Genomic DNA, 25,019 nt, shown 5'->3' with positions numbered 1-25,019 from the left:
CACCTGTGTGCTTGTGTTTGTCTTATGTCCCTGCTATCCCCATCAAGTCCCTGAGGCTGTGCAAGAGCTCTGCACAGTCTATTCATGCTAATGAGCATGCCAAAAGTTGTATGGAACAGACACACGGGACAGTGAGAGGCGCTTAGGAGAGCTTGGCTGTTAACCAGGCAGTCCTGTCTGTCTGTCTGTCCCAGTTTCCTGACTAAGAGTCCCACCCCACCTTTCTATAAGATGAAAGAGAATCCCGTGACAGAAATACTAGTAAGAGTTAGTATCTTTTTTAAACAGAAAATTTCAGTACTCACCATTTCACTGAAAGCTGCATTTACTGCAATTGAAGTGGCATCATTTTCTAAAGCTGTCATTTCTAGGGACTGACAATCTAAATCCCAGGCAATGAAAACCTCGTTTCACTCAATGGCTTAGGCTTTCCTAAAATGACCTGGCTGTGTTGACAGACTCACCACTGTCCTGAGAAATGGATAGTCATTTTAATGCTCACTCCCCCAGGTAGCTTTTAAGGGAGAGAGGAAAGCTTTGGAGAGCCATATTCCTAAGTATGCTCTGCAGTAAATGTGAGGCGTGAACTGCTTCCCATTAAAACATCCAGAGGGGACGACAGGAGTGAGCCTCAAAGGATGGATGGGGTGTTACACCCCAGGGATGCCTGGTACAGACTCCCTTTCTGGGTAATGGAGCACCTTTGAAGTAAACAGACGTTAAACATTTAGTACATCCTTAGGATTATATTTTCCATTGTTTAGGGGTCTTCCAGGAAGGTACCAAGATCTGTGGATGCTTGAAACTATATAAATGCAGTAATTGTCTGTCTGTCTTCCTTTTTAAAATTTTTTTAATATAGAATAGAGTTTATTCAGGGCATGGGGAGGGGAGTTAAGAGAGTAGGAGGGGCAGAGAAAGGCGGGGTGGGGTGGGCGGGTAAGGAAGTAGAGAGGGGGTAAGGGAATGGGGAGACAGGGAGAGCAGAAGTGAGAACAAGAGCAAGAGAGAACAAGAGGTGTGCGGTAGTTTTCATGCAACCTGCACATCCACATATTTTAAATAGTCCCTAGAGCAACTGTATCAGGAAACACAATATAAATCTCGGTGAGGAGTCACTGAGGGAACAGTAGCAAGAGCAGGCTTGTTTGCCAAGACCCCTCCTTACCAAGTATTTCCCATATGTGTTGGGTGAATGTGGATAAGAAACCTGGGTAGAAGGCTCAACATACTTACATAAAGTTATGACAAATGATATCTTTCTCTTGTCACTGGGACAAGTCTTCCAGGTCATCAGCTGTTGGAGTATCTGTACTGCACACATATATATTAACATTTCTCTAAAATAGTGTTTTCCAAACTACTAGTTATGGTAAACATATAATTTATACAGAGACATACTGGCACACAGATGAAATTTGTTTCCCAGTATGGCACATACTCTATCCTATTCGATTTCACTGTGTTCCCCACAGACATGGCAGTCTTCTGTACTGAACTCCTTATCAAGCTGCCCGTACGCCGGGGATGATGCGGATGACTTTAATCCTGGTGCTTAGGAGGCTGAAGCAGGGAACTGAGTCAATGTAGGCTATAGAGCAAGCCCACCTATAAAACCAAACACAGGTTTTACTACAAGGCTCTGGGGTCAATTCCTAGCAGGATAAGAATAACAGAAATAAATTTGGCAATTCTTTCTTACTTATCTGTTTAAAAAGATCAAGAACCTCAATCACACTGACTCTTATATTTATTATAAGATTAGCTGAAATATGGATTTGATACACAACTTTTAAAGATATAAAATACAAAACCCAACAAACCTGTTTCTGCCCTGAAGTTTTAATCCGGGTACACTTTAACTTAACTCTGCACGGGAGCCACAGTAAGGAAAGTTAAGTGTACAGAGGGCTTTGTGATTATAACACAGCTCAGTAGTCATCTGCACACTACCACCTTTATGTAAAGAAGCTATGACTCGGTCAAGGTCATTTCCAAGAGGGAAATACAAAAACTGACCCCATCGCCCTCATTCTACCCGGAAATGTCTGTATTTTTCTCTTATTGTCTTTATCTACCTTTCTTAAAGTTTTCAGTCATCAAGGTGGAAAAACAACGCATCCCTCCTCTGAAATCATGGCTGTGACAGCCTCATAACATTAAACTCCATGCAGTTTCTTGGAATGTAAGTTAATTCTCTTACTTATGTCTTCCAACACCCAAGCACTGATCTTGTGATGTAGTGAACAGTATTTAATTGTTGAGTGAATGTGCATTTTCAGGAGGACTCATATCTAAATGGACTTATATCTAAATACCCAGAGAGGGTGAGGCTCTCCCTGGCACAGTGACTCAGCAGTAGCGTGAGTGGAGCCCTCAGAGAGCTTTGGCTGGACAAGTTATTTTCATTTAGCACACTTATGAGAGACTTGTGTGCAGACAATAAAGTCCTGCTTGGTGATCAAAGGCGACTGAGGAGTCATTAGTGTCTCAAGTATAACCTATGGGGTCAGCGATAGCCTACTTTCCCCTAGACTTCTGGCAACACTGAACTTCTGGACGACTTCCCTAGTTCTCTGTGGTTTGGTCTATGACACGTGCTAGTTTCATATTTTCTCTGCAAATAATGCCAACAGTAGATATGCCCTAGGCTGGTGTGGTGGCTTGGATGAGAATGGCCCCCGTATGTGCATATATTTGACTACTCGATCCTCAGTTCATGAAACTGTTTAGAATGGTAGGAGCTTTGCCTGCTTTTGACTCCAGGCCCCTGTCACATAGCGACAGCATCCCCGTCATCCCCATGGAGAGAATTGTGGCCATCAGTCACAGAGGGGCAGTGCCCACAAGTCCCTCCTCATGTAGATGTCATGAGGCCAAGTCAATAGGAAGCACCTGCTGTCAGACCCAACCCATCTCAAAACTGTACATAAGACCCTGTCCAGAAGGAATTAAGGTGTGTGAGAATTACTCCGTCATCTTGAGCATCTGTCACAAGGGCTGTAACACTGCATGAGAAGAGAACACTCTCCCAAAGCTTTCTCCACCATAAGTGCGGAGTGCAAGAGTACACTCTGCTCACTAACCAACATCTCCACCACCCCCACCCTCAGTGCAACATCTTAGAGCAACAGTGGCCAAGGCACTTCCCCCTCCCTGCTCATGCCCTTTCCTCTTCATTGAACCCTCTGGCTGCCTGGACCAATAAATCAGTACTCAGCCAACATCAGAGAAGCTTCCCCTATAGTAGCTGGAAACAAATACAGAAACCCACAAATGGACAATGTGCAGGGAGTGAAAAACCTTCCACCACTCAGTCCTAAATGGATGCTGCCATCAAACCCCTCAGGGGTTCAGGGAACCGTGTAGAAGAGGAGGTAGAAAGACTGCACGAGCAGAGGAGACGGAGGACACCAAGAACACAAGACCTTCTCGCTGTGGTTTACCCTGGAGTGATTTGTATTTTGATGCTAATTCCACTGCCCCAAGGACAGCTGCCTAGTCCAGTACTCAGGAATCAGTGACTTCACCAGAACCTCCCCATTGAATTTGTAAAATACAGGTGAGGGGCAGGTACAGGCTAGAAGGAGGTTTGTCATTGGAGGAGAAGGAAGGATGGACGGGAGAGAAGTCTGAAGGAAGAGGAGGGGATGGGAGAGGAAGGGGAGAGAGAGAAGCCGTGGCAGGATAATATGGCGAGTGATGTTAAGATTATACGCTGTACCTTTTCAGGTTGTTACAAATGTTCTTAAGGGATGGATGGTACTGGGCTTTGTATGGTTAGGTGGGCAATTATATCTTACCAACTGGGTCAAAGATTATTGTGTTGTGTGTTCTTTTATGTGATGATTTGAGTATAGGAAAGTGTGCGGCTGCAGGAGACACTGGGCTGCCCACGAGTTGGGATGTGTTTCCGCAAAGTTATCTAGCAGATATCTTGGGGCACCACCTGTTTGACCTAGCGAGGTAAAAGACAACAATATTTTTTATATTTCTACAACAACACCTTCTAACCACAGCAGGACCTATGTATCTATGAATTCATGGGGACTACATGTGTACGGCCTGTAAAGGTCAAAGCCAGATGGGGTCCTAATGCTGAGATGGGGAATGAGTACAAGCCCATTCTAACCCAGAAGTTATTTCCAACTGATAACAATTGGCAGAGGGAAAAACTGTTTTCTCCAATAGAGTCGTACTGGGTGTACAAACCACATTTAAGGGCAGGCCCCATGCCCAGCAGTAGATGGCAACACAAAAAAATCAACTCAATGGTGTTCTCGAGGTTTTCTGTCTCAAAGTGCTTGTTCTTTCTTTGCCCTTACAGGTCTTTTGCTTATATATTATGGTGTTTGGTTATATATTATGGTGTTTGGTTTTGTGTTATGGCATTTCTGTGTGTTTGAATGTGTGTGTCTCTCTGCATCTATGTTTCATGTGCTCTTTCTTGTCTGTTTGTTTTGTCCTAGTCTGCTTTGCTTTTGTTTTTATTTTATTTTATTGTATGTATGTATGTAATGTATGTATGTATGTATGAATGTATGTATGCATGAATGATTGATGCCTGCTTTCTAATGAGAGAGAGAAAGGTGTGGAACTGGGTGGATAGGAAGAAGGGAAGCGTCTGGGAGGAGTTATGGGAGGGGAAAACCATAATCAAAATATATTGTATGAAAAAATCTATTTTCAATAAAAAAGTAGTGTGGCTTTCCTAGTTGAAGATGTAAGGCCTCAAATAATCCTGTATGAAAACTCAAAATGTATCTGTTACATAACCAGCAAAATGAACAAGTAGGTCCTATGGTCCCGATGTAAGCAACATACACACAGTCTTTTAAGATAGCTGAGTTTGTTCCAGAAAACACAGTGAAGAAAAGCTCTGAGTAACTGGTTAGCCAGGACAGGCAGACATTTATAATGGAGTAGAGGGCATTTGGGGCTGGCTGAGCTGAGGCAGCCTGCAAAGCTATGCTGCCCCTCTGTGGACACAAGCAGTAGACCTTGTATGAGACAACAGCTTTTCTTTCTTAGTAACAATAATAAATAAAACCTTTTATTTCCTGTAATTTCAAGTTGATGGTTGTTGTCAGAACAAGTAGGCCGAGTAGCAAGGAACAGGGGCTTCAAAAGAAACTATCCAACACCCTCCCCCCAAAAAAAACCAGATTACTCAACTAAAGTTATTATATTCACTTTATCAGAAACTGTGGCTTGCCAAGGGAAATGCACACATTCAGCTGAAACTTGTCTTTTAAAAGCTGGCTACAGATGTGGTCAGGCTGAGATCCACTCATCCACTACTGAGAACTGGAAATACCTTCCTGGAAACTGCACTTCTCTGAGAGGAAGGCAAACCTCACCAAAAAATTAAATCCAACCTTCTGTGTCACTTGTAAATCAGTCTGTCTGACTGGTATTTCTGTGTGGAGCTGAACTGTCTAGCAGTTAACAAAGCTAAATACAGAGAGGTCTCTGGGTGAGACTACAGTTATGGTCCCTGATAAAGGTGTCAAGAACATTCAAATTTACAATTAAAAGGCAAACTTGAAGTCTGAGGAGATTCGGATGGGACCACTTTCTGTAAGAGCCAGAGGCTCGGGAAGCACCCACACTCCATAAACATTTGCTAAACAAATGTAGCTCCCAGGTTGGGGGGATTTAACTTTGTCTGCACCTAAGTACAAGGGCTGGAGGTGGCTGGGAGGCTAAGTGTGTCTAGATCTAATCTGTCTAAGTCAGACACCTACCTGCAGCCTGAGGAGGCCAAAGCCCATAAGCCCACTAGTGGTTTTGGTGAAGCCAAGACTAAAACTCAGTTTCTTGCTCTTCTTCCAAGGCATTTTGTTTCCTCATTTGTTAGATCTGTTGTCTCATTAGACCTTATAGTTCTGAAGAACTTCTGACAACTCACTGAATTTTGCCTTTTAAATTACAAATGTTTTTCAATTTTGGCAAATTTCTCCATTTGCACTCTCTTAGGGGAGATATAGTTGCTTTTCTTGAGGACTTTTGCAAATAAAGGACCTGTTCTTGTTCAGGTCCGTTCTTGCTTGTCTGTGTAGCTGGGGTTGCCACTCTTCCTCCCCACAACACGGAGGTACACTGAGGCAGACATTCACACGCGCACGTACAATTTATATGCTACAATACCAACAGAAGGCACCACTGGCAGTCTTGAAACATCTATGTATCTGAGCGATTTAGCAAGTTCCCCAGACAGTGGGATATTTAATAATATTAAATAACCTTGCAGACTTACTGAATGGAGCTACAATTTCCTAATTTGAAGCAACAGAATTTAAAAAAAAGTAAAAACTCTTGTCATGAGATTACCTTTAAAATCATTTTCTTCTTAGCTATTGGAATTTTTATGTCAGCGTGAAGGAGAATTTTTCCCTTGAAAGCAAAATCTTAATCTCTTCCTGAATCCTCAATGGCTGAAGAGCATGGAACAGGCAAGTTAAAGGGGCATTTGGGAGAGCATGGCTTGCTGCTGGCAAACCCCATGCATGGCTTGGGGTCAGCCTGGATGGCTGGCTGTTTCCCAGCATTGACCTTACTGCTAAGGAAATGCTTTGCTGTCTAGTGTCTCTCTGAGGGAGCCCCAAGGTCCTTAGGGATAGGCATGCTGTCTTGTTTACTGAAGTTCCACACCCAACAGACAAAAAACGACAGGTGCTTCACATGGACCAGCTCATCTCAACTTTTAACCTCAGCTTTAGCAATCCCAGTGAAGAGCAAAAAGGCTGGGCTGTTCCTGTGCTCCTTCAGAACCGTGCTGCCAGCCCTGTAATACATTATGGGGATTTTGGTGGCAGACACAATGCGGTCCAGGGTGTGACCAGCTAAATGAAGAAATAGGATTTAGGGGGCAATGGAGTTCTTTACAGGAAAGATGTGGAAAGCACAAAAGTACAGACTATGGAAAGCTACAATTACAGACAGCAACCTGAGCAGACCTCATCAACCTCCACGGAAGGCTATTCACACGGAAGGCTAACCGTGCTGACCCTCAGTAGGTAACACAGCAGTCACTTTTTACCTGTTCTAGGGTAAATCCTTGGATGAATCCTCACATAGGACAAACCCCATAGATACCTGTACCTCATGGAAATGGTATGGTTCCTATTTGAATATATGAAATTTAAATGACCTAAATGATTCACAATTTGAAGTACTGAATACTGACATAATTGGAAAATTCCCTATGACCTCATGTGAAATACTACAGTTACAACTCAACAGAAATGTTGTATCAAATTGCCTTTATGCTAACTATATATGTTTATACACTATAAGTAAAATCCATGATTAGATTTGAATTTTATTTCCAGGCATCTTATGTTTAGGCAAATCTTCTAAAGTCCTTAAGAACAGTAAGAGCAGACCCTGAGTGACAGAAGCAGCCCAGCGGCAGAGTATTTGCAGAGCAGGCACAGAGCTCTGGACTGGATCCCAGCACTGCAACAGCAAAACAACAAAATCCAATAGAGGGGCAAACAGGGGCAGGGATTTGGCTCAGCAATTAAAAGCACTTGTTGCTCTTATAGAAAACCCAGGTTCAGTTCTCGGGACCCACATGGTGGCTTACAAGCATCGAGTTCCAGGAGATCCAGCGCCCTCTTATGAACTCTGAGGTCACTGCATACATATACTGCACATACATACATGCAGGCAACACTACTCTCACACATAAATCTAAGAAAGAATTAAAAATAATCCCCCAAAATAAGACTAAGAATCCTGAAAGGTAAGACCCTAAGAAACACTCAACCTACACATATGTAACAATGCTAATATGTAATTTACAAACCTAACACAGTAAGACAGTAAAAAAAACCAATAGTATAATAGAATAATTGTAGCAGAATAAATAAATCATAAGCTTATTTATGAGTATTTTTATTTAGTATTTTTGTACCACCAAGAAGAGCAAGCAACTGAAACCAGAGAAAGGAAACCACTGCTAAAGGAGACCCATCATGGAATCCTCTAGATTTCCTCTGGAAACACTCTGAAGATGCTTCTGATCAGCTGACCAATGGAGGAAGAGCAGTATGCAGCCATGAGCTAGGGAGCTGGAAACAGGGCTCAGGGAAGTGCTGGTGACTACCCCACCGCCTTCACCCCTGTGCTTCTTCCTTAAAAGGGAAGCCATTTCCAGTACGTTAAGGCTTATAGGTTGATATTAGTTGCTGTTTCTAAGTAGTCATGCACAAAGAAGAAACAACAAGAAGAAGAAATTAGATATCCTGAAAGCAAAGATCAAAGTTGCCCCAAGGAACTCGGCACTCTTAATCACAGGAAGTAGTTTGATGCTGACATTGCCCCTTTCCCTCTATCCTTTTTTCTCTCCTATCTAGTGATAGGGGGTTGTAAGGGTGGAGGAGAAAAGAACCAACCAGCCTAAAGTCCCACTGCACCTTACCCTTTGTGACTATGCAACTGATTCACTTTCTAGAAGGGCTGCACCTTACCCTTTGTGACTATGTTAACTGATTCACTTTTCTAGAAGGCAGCTCTACACTTGGAGAGCTGTCGCTGCAGTAAGACAGACTAAATGTGGAAAGATACAAGTATATGCATTACCAGGCCAAAAAAAAAAAAAAAAAAACCAAACTGAACAGGACTCAGCTACAATCCTACAGACAGACAGATCTAGTGGATGACACAGAGAACCCCGGAAACAAAGGGACAGTTGACTTAGGTGACAGGTGAGAACTGTATAGAAGTGAATAAACGACTAGCAGGGTAAGCTGCTTTGGGACTCCTACACAAATATTCCACAAACGAACTGTCAGCAACATGTCACCATAAGACAATTGCGGTTTTTGATTTTGTTGAAGGCTTATAGGCTATCAGAAATGTTTAATGCTGACACCAGTGAAAGCGGCAAAGTTTCTAAAACAGTGTTGGGTAAGTCAATTTCATCTCTCGAACTATAATGTGAGTTTCCATCTATTTCATAATCAAAAGGGCACCTGAAATAAGAAAGGCTGAGTGAGTCAGATTTCAAGCTTTCAAGCAAGTGCTTATATTTAAAATATGTCCATTTCCATTACGTGATTTCCCAAGATTAATGAAAAAAAATTGGAGGAAATTTGATTCCCTAATCTGTATTTAAGGATCCTTCAAAATAGCCATAGGGTAAGTACCCTGTATATATTTGCAGCTTCAGTTCTCAAGACACAGTGCTGCTCCAACAGGGCCTAGTGCACTCCAGACTCTGGGATACTAGTTAACAGTCAGCTGTGGCATTGTGGGTAATGGGAAGGAAAGCCTGGACCAGACTGCTATCAGCATGAGAAAATGGAAAAGGACTACAGCTCAGAACCTTAGTCAAATATTCTACAGATATGACTACTCTGTCCAAATTAACATAAATGGCTCATCTGTTTGAATCTTTGTTGTTGGAACAACTTGGAAATTTATCTTCAGCTGTATGAAAACATTTGATGCTGCCGTTAGAGCACCACCTAGTGGACATTTGTGCAACCTAACTAATTGCTGAGTAATAGAAAGTTACCTTTACAGTAGTGACCATTTACTAAAAAAAAAGAAAAAAAAGTCAAAGGGCCTGTTCATTCTCTCTGACTTCATATGCAAATCTTTTTACTGTGGCTGAGGGCTATTAAGTCTATTAACTACTGTCCTGAAGAAACAGTGACTTAAACATTGATACTATGTTTGAAATAAGAGAAATACTTGTAAATTAAATATCTGTTAAGGAATATCTGGAACTCATGGAAAGCTCCTACAAGTCAATAAAAATGAAAAAAAAACCTTACCTGATTACAAATGGGCAAAGGACTTGCATGTGTGTTCTACAATGATTAGTAAGCACACGAGAAATGCTCAACAGACTAATCAGGGAAATGGAAGCGTCACACATGATAGAACTTCTTCACTCATTAATGATAGCTATCATTAAAACAAAACAAAACTCGTAACTAGTACCTGTTGGCAAGGATGTGGAGGAAGACAAAAAGTCATGCTGGTGGGAACATCAAGATGATATGGTTGCTATGGAGACATTATAGTAGCCTCTTATGAAATTAAAAAAAAAAAACAATTACTATATGACCCAGCAGCTCTATTCTGGGCACATATTTCAAAGAACTAACGAGTAAGAGCTCAGAATAGTCAGCCTGAGCTCACAGTAGGAGGTTAAAGAAGGACACCATGGCAGCAGCTTCTGAAGGATGAATAAAACTGGTGCTTTCCCACATGTAGCGAGGGGAGTGAGAGATACCTGTAGCCAAGGATGTGCACACTGTACACCACGGGTCATGAACAAACTGTGTGGAGTAAAGCAAGCCAGGCAGAAGAACACTGTGTGTTTCGATTTATCAGAGAGACGCAGGACAGCTACATGCACAGACACAAAGAAAAGGGGAATTTATTGTGAAGACATGTGGAGGTTGGCTTTGGGAAGACGAAGTTCTAGAAGAGTGGTAAGAGCCGCTCGGCAAGGCAAGTGCTCACAGTACTCCTGAGCCCTCCACTACTTCAAAGCAGGAAGACGGAGTTTCACTTGTGCAAACTTGAAGATAGTGATCATGTGACGTATGAAATAAAACCTTTGTAGGTATTCATGTGAGGTATGTGCACACGTGTATAGAGGTTGATGTTGGGTGTCCTCTTCTATGTAAAGCTGCTATTGAGGAATAAAATAAAGACATATTTACAGCTCTTTCATGTAACTCTTCCCTGCTTTTCCTCAGTGCTTCCTAGCTAATGTGCATCAGTAGTTGATAAGACATATAACTCAGAGAGTAGATTGTTATAGGAGGAAGTAGCTACTGAGAGGCCCTCAAAGGGGAAATGTCTATTCGTAAGCAGCCTGGAGAAAATAAGTAATACTGTGGTCCCTTGTGGTTTTTAACTCATAATAGACATGGGGGTCGGGGGAGAGGTTGCTTTCCTTCGAATCCGACCCAGATGAGTGAAATGTGCTTATCTTATGCAAATGCCCAGCTTGGTGGACCACAAGTATGGACTCCAATGTGTTCAGATGTTGGAGTTTTTATAAATTGCTCTGTGGCTGCCAAGAGAAGTCCAAGTGTACCTACAAAGTAACATCTGGAGATGTCATACACAGGGCGACAGAATACTCTTCAAAGGAATCACTGCTTCCAGTGAGTGCACTCTGCTCCTGATGTCCCTCTGCAGGTCTACAAAAGGCTCATCGACCAAGACTGACAGTTACTGTCTCACTAGGTCCTTCCCTAGGTCCTTCTTTCCCAAACGCTCTCTGTTCTCCTGAATTTTATATAAAGTTAAATGCTCAAAATTTAGTTTTCAGATTTCTCTATGAAGCCTGGTAAATGGGATGAGAATACTGACATCTCAGGAGAGGCATTTTTTTGTCTTTAATACACACACACACACACACACACACACACACACACACACACACATATCTCAAGACAATGAAGTTGCCTAAAAGTAAAGAAACAATTTCTTTTTTTATTTGATATTTAAGAAACAATTTCTATGTCAAAGTGGTCTGTTTTCATAAGGTTTAATTTCTATTTTAGCCTAGCCTAACACTTAATCAAGACTGTTAACTCTCGAAGTCATACAGCCCACCTACAACCATCTGTCCCCCCTGCATGGGACCCTGGAAAGAATTCCTGCATGAGGGGAATTCATTGAATTTTAATGCTCTAAAGCTGGAGGTTTCCTGTTTGGGCTCTGAATAAATAGCAACAGTGTGAAAGGTACTAGATTTTTATCTCTCTGGATCTAGAATTATCATCACATTATAATAATCACTTATATGACACCAACAACGCACCACTGACTGTCCTATTTCATGTGTTAGTTACAGAGTGAATCTTTACCATAACCCAAATACAGCTGAGTAGACTGAGGCCCTAGAGTCTCAAACATAGACAGTAGCTGATCTAGGATTTGGACATATGTAATAACTATGGCTCCTTTGGATTTTGAGGCACTTCTCCGTTCTTAACAGGAAATAAATACTGAATAATTCAAACCTCAAACTCCTTTACTGTGATGTGGCACAGTCAGAAGATCGATATAGATATTCCCTAGACCATGGCAAATGCTCAACAAACAGGAAGCTCCAGAGCCTTCTTATGCCATGTTCAATTCGATGCTAGGAGAGTCTTCCTCTTAGCCTACGAATGAGCAACAGACAGAACCCAACATTGGGCTTGGGACCTGCAGCCACTTCCATACCTCTAGTTTCTCTGTAACACAGCCAGCAGTTAAAGCTCACACCAGCAGAACACTGCTTCTGTTAGGCATATCTTTATCTGAGAATGTTTTCTGAAGAAGCCTACCTATAGATGTTAAGTTAGGGACTTGTTCTCCAGGTCCTGCTTCAGTGCTGTTTTAAACACTTGGAGCAGCCCTAAGCCAGATGGTGATCTCAAGGCCTGTATCTTTAGTGAGCTGTAGGTCTTAGACAAATTACAGTACTTATGGCATGCAATGAAAACACCAGCCACCAGTGCCTTGTCCCTGCCAATGACGTGCACCCAGGACCTATGCTCCAGGAAGCACTCAACCCACTGCTCCGCGTTTTGCCAGACCAGCACCAAGATTAAACAGCTCAGCAACAAACCGACCAAGCATGCTAAAAAGGGTGGAATGGAGGGCAGGGGATAGAGAGAGATGACACGTGGACAGCTAACGCCATTCCATACTCATGGAGTCATAGAGTCTGTATATCCAGGCTGGGAGCTTAGAAAAGGTGCTTGATCCCTACCTAAAGAAAAAGTCACTGAAAGAATACAGGCTACAGTGACTCCAGGAAGAATATCCTTGTCAGAAAAAAGGACAGACTGACAAGGGCCTAATGAGGACTGTGTATCTGGGTAAAAAAACATGAATAAGTGCCAGCTTTTGCTTATAAAGATGCACACCACTGAAGGAGACTGAGCAGTCCACATTTTATGTTAGTTTTAGAATCTGGCATATGGTCTGAATATTAAGAATTTAAAATTAACCTGAGGGCCTAAATTTTCTGTATGAATTTATAAACAAGGATTAGCTTCTGAACTTAGCTTTAGCTTGCTTTTGTGCTTGCTTGCCTGCCTGCTTGCTTTCTTCCTTTCCTTCCTCTCTCTTTCCCTCCCTCCAGCCCTCCCTCCCTCTTTTTCTTTCTTTCTCACAGACAAAGTTTCTCCCTGTATCAGTTCTGGCTATCCTGGAAATTGCTCTGCAGACCAGTCTGGTCTCAAACTTACAAATATCCACTTGCTGCTAACTCCTGAGCTGAGATTAAAAGTGTGTACCATTACCACCAGGCCAGCGTTAGCTTTATAAAAAAGCATTCATTGGTTGAATGAACAGACAGCATCTAATGACAGGGACTCATTTATTGACTAATAGCAAAAAGAATGATTTTTATCCAGTCACCCACTGCAAGCTGCCCCAAACAAAATCCCAAGCAAAAGTGAGACCAGGTATCAGTCAAGCACAGAAACCAGAAACTTGTCCAGTCCACAACAAGCCTTGGGCACAGAAGCTCCTCCCTAAGCACTATTTCATCCTTCTCTCCCTCTGGAATCACTCTACTTATGTGTGACCCAGCTTCTGAAATTCCAAACCATGTATCTTTTAGCCAGAGGCTCTAAACTTCTCAAGTTTTTCTCTTAGTCTGACAATGGTCTGGTTACTTTCCTGAAAACTGAGTTAAAACTGAAAGGGAAAGGTTATCTTTGTGTCTCTGTAAAATGACTCTTATTAAGCACTGGCAATTTAATCATGAAATAGGCCATTTCAAATCCAGTCCTTCATACGTTACAAGTTGTGGCAACCCAGGCTCAATGGTCAACTCTATTTGAGGCAGAGGAAACACAGAAGGGACTCGTGCTGGAAGCGTTTGGATTCCATGCTGCCATGTGTCGGCAAGCTACTGAAGAGATGTGGGAGTAGTGAGGAGATGCGGCAGTGGGGTTTATATTAAGCCACCAGTCAGGACTGCCATGGCTCAATAACAATTTCTGAATGACTTCATTGGGCAAACCAGCCCATAATGTAGGGCAAACAAGGCACGGATCAGCTGTAAATCACAGCCTATTAATGTAGTGTAGATTAATTAGGAGGAACTCAGTTAATGCAATTTTAAAGAAAAAGCAAAATGCAGAAACATCACATGTTTCTGTCTAAAGGAAATACAGGAACAAAATGGAGCAGAGATGAAAGGAAAGTCTATTCAGAGACCAGCCCACCTTGGGTTCCATCCCATGGGCAGGAACCCCGACACTGCGCTTGCAGACAGAAGCCTAGCATGGCTGTCCTCTGAGAAGCTCTACCAGTAGCTGACTGAGATAGATGCAGATACTCACAGTCAATCACTGGACCAAGGTCAGGACCCCTATGGATGAGTTCGGGGAAGGACTGAAGGAGTTGAAGGGGATTGGATTGCAATCCCATAGGAAGAACAACAGTATCAACTAACCAGACCCCTCAGAGCTCCCAAAGAGCATACATGGGCTGGACCGTGGCCCCTGGCACAGATGTAGCAGAGGACTGTCTTGTCTGGCCTCAGTGGGAAGGATGCATGCACTTAATCCTGTAGCAGTTTCTAGGGAAGGGAGATGCTAGTGGGGTGAAGTGGGAGTCAGTGGGTGGGTGAGCACCCTCTCAGAAGGAAATGCAAGGGGGAGGAGGGTGAAGAACTCATAGAGAGAGCACCATGAAGGGGGGCAACATTTGGAATGTAAATAATTAAGAAAAAATTATGAGAAAAACCAAACCAAACCAACAACAAAAAACCTAAGTTCAACAGATAATGAATGATGCACTTGTAATTGCACATGTCTGCATGTCCTTTCTCCCATTGCATGAGCGGAAAATGAGAACAGAGAACAGTCTGAGCAGTAAGCAAACTTCTTTCCCTTTGACCCTCGTGAGTATGTGTGCATGCAGAATTGGGAATTCACTCAAGTATATCCTTGGCTACACATGGATTTGGGGTCAGTTTAGGCTGCATGAGACCCTGTCTTAACCAACCAATCAAGATTGTTGATGATGTGAGCTATCATTTCCTTGAGATTTGTGTTCTAGGTAGTTTATATATTACTTACAAATAACATCACTGCTACAGTTTGAATCTGCAATGTCCCCCACAGGCTCATGTTTTGAATTCCCAGTTGCCAGCTTGTGGTCCTATTTTGAAGAGAGTGGATTCCTTAAGAAGTGGGGTCTGGGTGGTGAAGTAGACCTCTATCTCCTTTTCCTATCTCTGTGTTTCTCTGGTCTGGTGCCATGAAAAATCTGTCACATGTTCTCCCCACTATGAACGCTATCACACCTTCTGCCCTCTGAAACCAGGAAAACCTCTGTCGTTCGGTTGTTTCTGAATGCACTCTCTTCCAGCAATGGAAGACCTATCCAGTATCTTAAGTGTTTACATTAAAATAGTTAACACAAAGACAGTCACTGTTCATGATTACTCAGCCTGTGAGTGGGGCTAGGACTCAACCAGGACAACTGGACTCTTTCTACTTCCCTGTTTCTTAGTCAGGGACAGTTCTGAGGTACAACACCTTAAGTGTCCAGTATCCCAGAAAGTAAGTTTCTGTCTTACTGCTGCATGTATGTATGTGTGTGCTGTATACATGTATGTGATTGCACAGGTGTGAGGGCCAATGGCCATGTGGGAGTTAGAGCAGGATGTCAGTGGTCTCCATCACTTATTTTCTCCCTGCTGCCCCAAGACAGTGGCTCTCACTGAACTGGAAGTTCACTTATTGGACTAATCTGACATCACAAACTCTACAGAGCTTCCTGTCTCTGCCTCACAACACCAACATTACAGGTATGCATAGCCACACCTGCCTTTTTATGTAGATGCTAGAGATCTGAACTTAGGTCCTCGTGCTTGCTCTCACCTACTGAGCCATCTCCATAGACTATTCCTAGGGTTCCTAATTCTAAAACAATATAGCTCTATTAGTGTGGCCACCAGTGACTCTTGTTCATCACATCACACTCTATGAGACCAACACTGATTTTTTTTTCTTAAATGAAGTTCCCCAGTAACCTTTGAGTAGATTCCTTCTCTAAAACATTCTACCCTTTATCATCATCATCTTCTTCTTCATCTTCATCATCATCATCATCATCATCATCATCATTGTTACCACCACCACCACCACCACCACCACCACCACCACCACCAATCGTCATCACACCCTGGGTTCAATTTTTGAAACCTACAGGGCAGCTCAGTCATCTCTAACTTCAATTCCAGGGGATTCCATGCCCTCTTCTGGTCTCCACAGGCAATGCATGCACATAGTGCAAAGACATCCATGCAGGCAAAACATCCATGCACATGAAGATCAATAAAACCATAAAATTTTAAATTAAAAAAGAAGTAGCAAACATTTTATCATTTTATTACCAAGTAATTGTGTTTTAAAAGCTGTAATTCACTCCCAGGTTTCTCTCACGAATATATAATATACCAAGGTAAGCACAGTCAAGTCTGCTCTGTGTGAGCAGTCTATTTCAGACCAAGAACAAACTGTCAGTTTATTCTTGTTTTGTTCACCCAAACCAGGAAGTTTCAGAAACCAGAATTCAGCATGACCAAGTCAAAAGGACTAATCAGTTAGATGTACATATTTACAGGAATCGTGGAGAGGGCACCATGTACAGGCATAGACTGGAAAGCGAGTTTAAACTCAGTTAAAGACTAAAAGCTTAGTTTGAACACACAGTGATACATGCGGGCTATGTCTTGTTCTGGCTCTCAGAGGCTCTGAAATAATGTGTCCGTGAAAGGATTACAGCAGAACAGTTGGCTGCCTGCTGGTCTGTTAACACGGGGAACGTAAGAGAGGAAGGGAAGTCAGAAAGCAGTGCAGCACGATAGCCTTCGTTGTCTAGCCTACTGGTTCATGCTTATCTCCTTATTTGGAGACAAAGGAGAAAGACATTCATTCCCCAAACAATAGGAAGGCTGAGACTCGCACAGACAAAAGGAGATCTGTGCAAAATTGCAGAGATTAATAAACAACGTTTTCAAATAACCAAAAGACAACTAAACGGAAATAATCTGGAACATTCTCCCTGCACATCCCTGTATCTGTGTGTACTCATGCATTTACCATCTACCTTTTGGAGGGAGGTAGGTGGAGAAGGGAGCTAGGTTCTCTCACAGGCCCGGGGCGAGCCAAACAGTCTTGGCTTAGCTGGCTAGAAAGTCCCAGGCATCTGCCTGTATCCACCTTCTCAGATTACAAGCATGTGCCTCTATGCCCAGCTTTATGTGCATTCTGGGGACTGATGTACTTTACCAAACAATCAGCTCCCCAGCCTCTACAGAATGGCTTTGTTGTTTGTGGTCTACAGTGCATTGTCTATAGTTCTGCAGGATAGAAAGGCTAACAGCACTCACTCTCAGGTTTCTCTCACGAATATATACCAAGGTAAGCACAGTCAAGTCTGCTCTGTGTGAGCAGTCTATTTCAGACCAAGAACAAACTGTCAGTTTATTCTTGTTCTGTCCACCCAAACCAGGAAGTTTCAGAAACCAGAATTCTATAGTTCTGAATTACTTTAGTGGTTTAAGAAGTTAGAGGTAATGACATTTGCATGTTTTACTACAACTGAAAATTAAACAGATCACTCCAATACGAACGTGTGCTTCTGAGCATGTGCCTCACTCAGGGGCGCTGGCTATGGGCTGTACTTTCCTGTAATGCTGAAACATCAGCTCCAGGGCTACCATCAGGCTTGATGAGAGCCCAAGAAAAAGCTCCAAAGTGGGTCTGACTTACCTCACAGAACTAAAAGATCTAACAGAGAAACAGCACAGGTTATCCAAGCACTAGTCATCAGAGAAAACAGAATTTCAACTCAGAAAAATACCTTCATCAGATAGCCTGTAGGCATTTTCTGAATTAATGACTGATGTACAGAAATGGTCCAGCCCCATTTTGGGTGATATCACCGCTGGGCAGGTGTCCTCAGTGGCATAAGCAAGCCATGGAGAACAAGTCAGTAAGTAGTATGTCTCCACGGCCTCTTGCTTCAGCTCTTGCCTCCACGTTCCTGCCTCCATGCTCCTGCTCTGACTTCCTCTCATGATCAACTATAAACTGTAACATAAAATAAACCCTTTCCTCCTCAAGGTGCTGATGGTCATGGCATTTGTCATGGCAACAGAAAGCAAACAAGGACACAGCTTTATCATTTTAATCTGTGGCATAGTAAATCATCTTATGAACCAAAGGAACTGGGCCATGCTTTCACAGAAAACACCCACCTAGAGACTGAATGATGGAATGCTAGTAGAAATTTGAAGACATCTGATAAAAAAAGTCACTGATTGATAATATACTTTTATACCAGCCAGTCAGCCAGCCAGCCAGCCAGCCAGCCAGCCAGCCAACCGATTTCTGTGAGTTCAGGTGAAATCTATAATGATCACATAAACAAAGAACTTGACTGTTGTGCTAGACTCAGATGACAGGTTATTTAGAGAACTGACTTCTTTGATTATTTGCTAATTTTAAAGAGGCAAATCGCTTGCCATTAAATCACAACATGCAGTTCTTTGTGGATACAGTGCATTTACCAAGTATAAATACACTGATAAGACACTGTTCTCACCTTTGCTAGTATGAAAGCATAAGGATGAAATTATATGTGTTTTTTCCATCTTCTGTGTAGAGGACACGTGTGAATTATATGTGTTTCTTTGATCTTCTGTGTGGATGACATGTGTGCATTATATGTGTTTCTTCCATCTTCTGTGTAGAGGACACGTGTGAATTATATGTGTTTCTTTCATCTTCTGTGTAGATGACACATGTGAATTTTATCTTAGTGGGTAACAAACTGAATATAAGAAATAAAGATCTACAGAGTAACTCATATTGTCTTTTGTTCATGTGCCTTATTCTGAGAAAAAAGCAGGTGTACTTTTTAAGTTTCTTCTAGTGAATTTTTCTAGTTTTGTGTCTGTTTTGCTATCCTGGCTCCCCACATCACAGTAGTGAAACAAGTGGCTCTTTACAATGTCTAACGTGTGCAATATAGTAAAGATATAGTCTCCCAAGACTATGGAACAACACGTAGGCACAAGTACAGATTTAAAAAAGAGAAACAGGGAGACATAACAGTAAAAATTCCGAAGGCAACTGCCCAGCTCACATCTGATAGCCGACAGTTATGTATTTTACTATGTCTGTAGACATTTTGCATTTCAGCTCAGGGGCCAATGGCCGATTAATAGACCTCAGATCATTGGTTGATGCAAACCTCTGCATACTGGGTATAAATTGTAATGAGACTAGTAAGACTAGCAAAAAAACCAAGCTACCTTAAAAAGACCAAGAAGGCAGGAAATCTTATATACCTTGAAGAAAGTGTGCAGACAGTGAAGTCTGACATGGTAGATCTTAGCCAGCCAATTGCTGGAGTTTTTCAGTTCCTTCCCTTTGTTTCCACCTTTACTTAATAGTCATTATTATCTACCTGTGAGCTCTGACGTGATTATTAGGGGCACCTCCAAACACACACGCGCGCGTACGCGCGCGCACACACACACACACACACACACACACACACACTGAACTTCAGCTAAAAGGCTGTTTTCTATACCTCCTAACTACCTTCCCGGGCCAACTCTGACTCATAAACCTCTACTACCTACCTTCCAAGTCCATATCTGCACCTGTTAACTTTCCCTGCAGCAGAGAAGAGTCACGATACAGAAGCAGCTTTCCAGACAGAGGTATGAAGAACAATTCCCAAACCACTACGTTTAGTTAGTAGACTAAATTACACAACAGCTAAACTACACAGTAGCAGCAGACAGGCCGAATCACCAAGACAGTACAAGGTTCCAGGACGACCTGATTTTGAAGCCAGCTACAAAGTTATTCACATCTGCCAAGTGACGTACCGAATACCCGCCCATCATGCAAACACTGTTTTAAACAAAAGGACAGCAAAACAAAATGGGGTGACTCACACAAAACTCCCAGTTCTATCTTGCAAGGGAGGCTATGAAACAATCTTGTGATTAGCCTAGAGATTTCATATTTTCATTTTCAGAACCTCTGCATAGTGTGGAGGTATCAAACAGGCTCTGATTAGAGCCAAGCAAGCAGACCTGCTCACATTCCTGAGGAAAGCCTGCCATTCTGAGAGTACTGTGGGTTGGTTTTACAGGGTTATTTATGATTATTTAAAATCATCCACATTGGTAAGCTAGCTCAGTGGGTAGAAGAACTTGGAGTCAAGCCTGAGAACCTGAGTTCCAATCTTACAACTCACGCCCACAGGCTGTCCTGTTGAAATGCACGTGTGCACTGTTGTATATATGTGCACACACCAAATAAATACACTAATATAGTAAGAACTAAAGACATGAACTGAAAAAAAATCCCGAAATAGGTGGTAAAGAAAGTAATGGTGTCACATCCCTTCTTTCCCCACACCCCACATCTCATCATTTATTCTATCCAGTATTAAAGTGATAAATCACCATCTATCCAAAGAGTACTGACCTCATTGTCTGACTCCACAAGAACTTGATCGTATTCGCTAAGCGCTACCAGAAACATGATCGAGGTGACGTTTTCAAAGCAGTGTATCCATTTTCTTCTCTCTGACCTTTGGCCTCCTACATCGACCATTCTGCAAGGTTAAGAATATTCAGATTAATAACAAAGAAAAATTAAGAATATCAATATAAACAGTACTTACAAACCAGGGAAAATTCACTACTTTAAAGACATTGGCATCTAACTCAATTAATTATTATTGACTGACTATTAATTATCTGTTACCTGACATAAATAAGGTATGGTAGGCACAAAAAGTGCTGTGGTTACTGGGATGCTACTTAGATATGTATGAAAGTTGTAACTATGTAATAATATTTCATTTACTTATGCACAGCAAAGGCAAACACAGTGTGTTTTTATGTTTTAAATAACAAATAATAAACTTCCCTTTCCTTTGTAGATGTCAGAGTGAAGATCCTCATATGCTACTGGAGTAGGCCAGGCATGATCATGGATATAGTTAAAGGATACGAGATACCATACATTTCCATACAGGGAGGGTACTCAATGTAAATGTGAACCTGCTCATGCTTCCTCCTATAGTTTAAGAATTTGGGGCTTTTTTTCTCTTTCAATATTGGCAATAATCTGACATGTACAATGATATCTGGCAGCAATGGAATAATCAGCCTTGTGTCCAAACCAACCTGTCACCTTGCTGGAAAGTTAGTGTGGTATATGACATCAAAATGTTACACAGTGCCACACAGGGACATCATCTGAACCATTTCCCGGGTCTGCTTTTAATGTACCCACACGTGTTTGGTTATCCTCAGATAGCAGCACTGATAGCAAGAATGAAGTGGAGATCTGTGCGCATGTATCCAGTGGTGCCTGATACCAATCAGCTTCTCCAAAGTGCTGAACCTAAGTCCTACACATTCAGAGGAAAGAAGCCTCAGAAAGTGAGAGGATCAGCATGCAGGCGAAAGAGCAGTGCGAACCCACTGATCTGTGCCCACTCTTGGTGTTTTCCTGATTCTCTACATTACACCTACAGGGAGAGCTCAAAGAATGTCTGCCTTTCCGCTTTACACATCTCTGCGTGTGCGTTCGCGGGTGTGGGTGTGCGCACATACGGTATGTGCGGCATGAATGTGCACGTTTGTGTGGAGGACAGAGGATGACCACAAGGAGTCTTCGTCTCATCCTCGTCACCTTGTTTGGTGATCGGGTCTCTCACTGAACCTGGAGTTCATCAATTGGTTACCCCAGATGCCCAGAAAGCCACAGGGACCTTCCTGTCTGCACCTCCTACTCTCCAGAAGGCGTGCTCTTCCTTGGTTATGAGCATAGGCCACCACACCTGGAATTTTATGTGAAGCATGGGGACCCACAAGGAAAGCACTTTATTGACTAAACCATCTTGACCAGAAATCAAGGATCATTCTCACCACTATTTCTAAAAGGCTGCAAAGATACAGAAGCCAGATCCGAGGGGCCAACTAGCAGGTCCACAAGATCTCTGAGCTCTGGGCATCAAAGGTGGAGCTTTTAGGTGTTAAAGACATGAAGATTCGGGATCCGCCCCAGCACCACCATGGAAATGGGCTACTCAGGGAAAGTCCTAGTCGAGGAAGTCTGCTTCAGGGACCCAGTGCTATCTATGTATCTGAGGGTGGTCAGAAGCTAGACAGTAAAGTCATTACTTTCATTGTAGTGGCAAAAAGTATCCTTCAGCACTACAGTGATGAACAACAAAATGTGTCCAGAGTAAAGTGAAATACTAATTAATTTTTGAAATTGCAAATCAACCAAGATGTGAAAATCTGTAAGAACTGTATGAGTTTTTGAAATTTTTCTTTAATATGGCTGTAAAAGTAAGTAAATCTGGACATCCAGATGTTATAAACTCAAAATATGTAATACAGAATGCTGGCCTCAGAAACCTTGGTGGTCATCTTAATGCACCCATTATAGATTTAAAAAACAGAGTCTTTCTAAAGTGCTTCACAGCCTGTGCTTTGGAGCAGTGTGTGGGGGTAAGAATACACCACAGGGGCAGAGAATGAACAGACTTAACAAAGAGAAAGAAGGTGCTTTGGCAAGAAACAGCATAGCGCATGTCAGACTAAGCCCCGAGCCAGGGCATGAGGCAGGGGAGGCACACAAAAGGAGCCTCCCAGTCTCATGCACAGGCCGCCCTCAGTGAGTAGGCTCTTGAGAGTCAATTCAACATTCAAGTCAAACATACATTTGTGGTTCCTTTCCTCAAAGCTCCAAGTGGTTTGTGCTCCAACTAAAAGTGTAATTAAGTGATTCTGAAATAGCAAAGTAAAAATGTACTATTGTTTTTCTCCTCTTAAAAAGTGTTTCAGTTGAAGTGTCAATACAAACAGCAGCAGCGAACAGGGAAATAATACATTTCCATTCTATTTTACCATATCAATTTATATTAAGTTAATTACCCTACTTTTAAAACCACGAATTTTGAAAACTCTTAAGCATTTTGTTGTATAAAAAGAACCCTACACACCTTTTTATTGCTACTGAGAAATTCTGCATTGGTACCAGACAACATGGAAAAAATATTGATATAGAAGTTTTCAATGGCAGGCATGTATGGCGGTTCTTGTCTAATACACAGTTTGAGTAAATGTGTTCAACTACCAGCAACTAATTGTCTGTGGATTTAAAGGGAAATGAAAATTCCACAATATCTTGGTTTTCACCCCGTCTTTAATTGACACACTATTTCAGTGGTGTACCCAAGAGTGACGATCCACACAAAGCCTGTACGCGGGTGTTAGAAACTCAGTTACTACCTGAAGATGACACTCTGTAAGTCGAAGGGGTACTCAATGATCCCTGTGGTGGGGACTCGAACTCTAAGCACATCTTGTTGTGTAGGCAGATAGGAAGGGTCAGCCACACGGTCCAAGTCGTTCAGATAGCTAGAAGAGGAAGACATGAGAAAGCCAGTTACCATCACTCCAGTCCCACGGATAGGGCAAAGGTGAGTCACAGAGAAAAAAGTCCTAAGGTGACAGGCTAGGAAACAGGCAAGGCCAAACTTCCACTGGAAGAGGAAGGCTGTTCACCCACTGTCCCTACTTATCCCACTCCCTTTTCCTCAGCAGCTGAACTCATGCAAAATGAGGGAGAGCTGATAAGAGACCGTAATGAGTCTCCTAACATGTATTTGCTTAGCAGGCTTGGCTGGTGGATCAACAGCTAAAGTTTAAACTATTTATACAAAGGGAATTTGCATAAACAACCATATAATAAAACTGAGTGTAAGGTCAGGATTATCTTCTCTGTCATTTGCAGAACCTAGTGTTTCCCTGGAATGAAGTTTTCACATTCCCCTGAGAGAAGATGGGCAGTTCATACCATGTCTCTAATTATGTCCAAAGCTCAAGTTAATTGTGATTCATGAAAAGCAATGAGATTTTAAGTTATGCAACAATAGTGTCTAAGGTCAGACGCTCTTCTTTAGAGCCACCTACCCTAACTTTTAATGTATCTAGCCATGACACGTATACATTTCCAAGGGGTGGACAGAATCAAACATTGTATTTTTTGTTGAAATAATTTTGGACTTACAAGAAACTTCAATTTACCACAGAGAAATTCTTTTATAATTCCTTCAATTGGCTCCCCCTTATGTATCTTTATATTATATTAACAAAACCAGAGATCTAACCTTATCAAAATTAGAATACTTACTACTCATAAAACCACAGACCTTAGTTTTTTGTGTTCATGCACACATGAGTGTGTGTGTTTGTGTTACACAGTCTGTGAGGTTTTGCCACACATACATCTGTGTAATCACCACCACAGTTTGGGCACAGAACTTTCCACTTGGCACAAAGAAAAGTGACTTGTGTTCTCACTGCCAATCCTGACCCCTGACAATTACACATTTGCCATTAGAATGGTTCTGTCATTTTCTAAAACCTATTATTCCATTCACTTTCTACTATCTTGAAGTTAACAGAACTGATGACAACCAGTTAGAGACGACTGTTTTGAGAAGAACTGCTATGACTTCAAAGAGAAACCATACTCTCCTGGGCACTGGAAATGATGAAACACAAAGATGCTTTCAAAAGCGCATGGCTGCAGGGTGGGATGCACAGAGAGACTAACCTCTGAGTAAGAGGTTGAAACAAGGTGGAGCCATTAGCAGAACTGTAAAAACCAAACCTTCAGCTGGTAATGACCACGAACAAGAGCCAATGAATTTGAATGTTTGCTGTTCATGGTAGTTAAAACTCAGTAATTATAAAACTCCTCAGTTGACGACTCTGATTCCTATACAGAGACTTCGTTTGGGCATTAACACTTTCAGCATATTATTCTTACTACTAGTTTCTTGATGAGTGAGACTCAAAAGTGAAACAGAATGTTACAAGGAAAGAGTGTGCTACGCCTGTGTGATTCATGATCTCACAGCAGTGAAGTCCAACATTAATGAAGAAAGTAAAATCACTGCCCAGTTGGAAG

At 42.1% G+C, this 25,019-nt stretch overlaps 1 protein-coding gene across 1 annotated transcript in view; it reads right to left on the bottom strand.

Moving 5' to 3' along the window:
• The window catches only part of Gnaq (G protein subunit alpha q), a 246,302-nt gene that overhangs the window by 25,980 nt on the left and 195,303 nt on the right, over window positions 1-25,019 (bottom strand). Inside the window, exons 4-5 of the mRNA NM_031036.3 lie at window positions 23,333-23,461; window positions 20,508-20,637 (exon numbers count right to left, since the gene is read on the bottom strand). Of these exons, the coding sequence (NP_112298.2) occupies window positions 20,508-20,637; window positions 23,333-23,461 (259 nt within the window). The remainder of the gene's footprint in view (window positions 1-20,507; window positions 20,638-23,332; window positions 23,462-25,019) is intronic.

This window comes from Rattus norvegicus, chromosome 1, assembly GCF_036323735.1.
Source record: "Rattus norvegicus strain BN/NHsdMcwi chromosome 1, GRCr8, whole genome shotgun sequence".
NCBI classification, from domain to species: Eukaryota; Metazoa; Chordata; class Mammalia; order Rodentia; family Muridae; genus Rattus; species Rattus norvegicus.
This window is presented reverse-complemented; position numbering and strand designations above follow the sequence as displayed.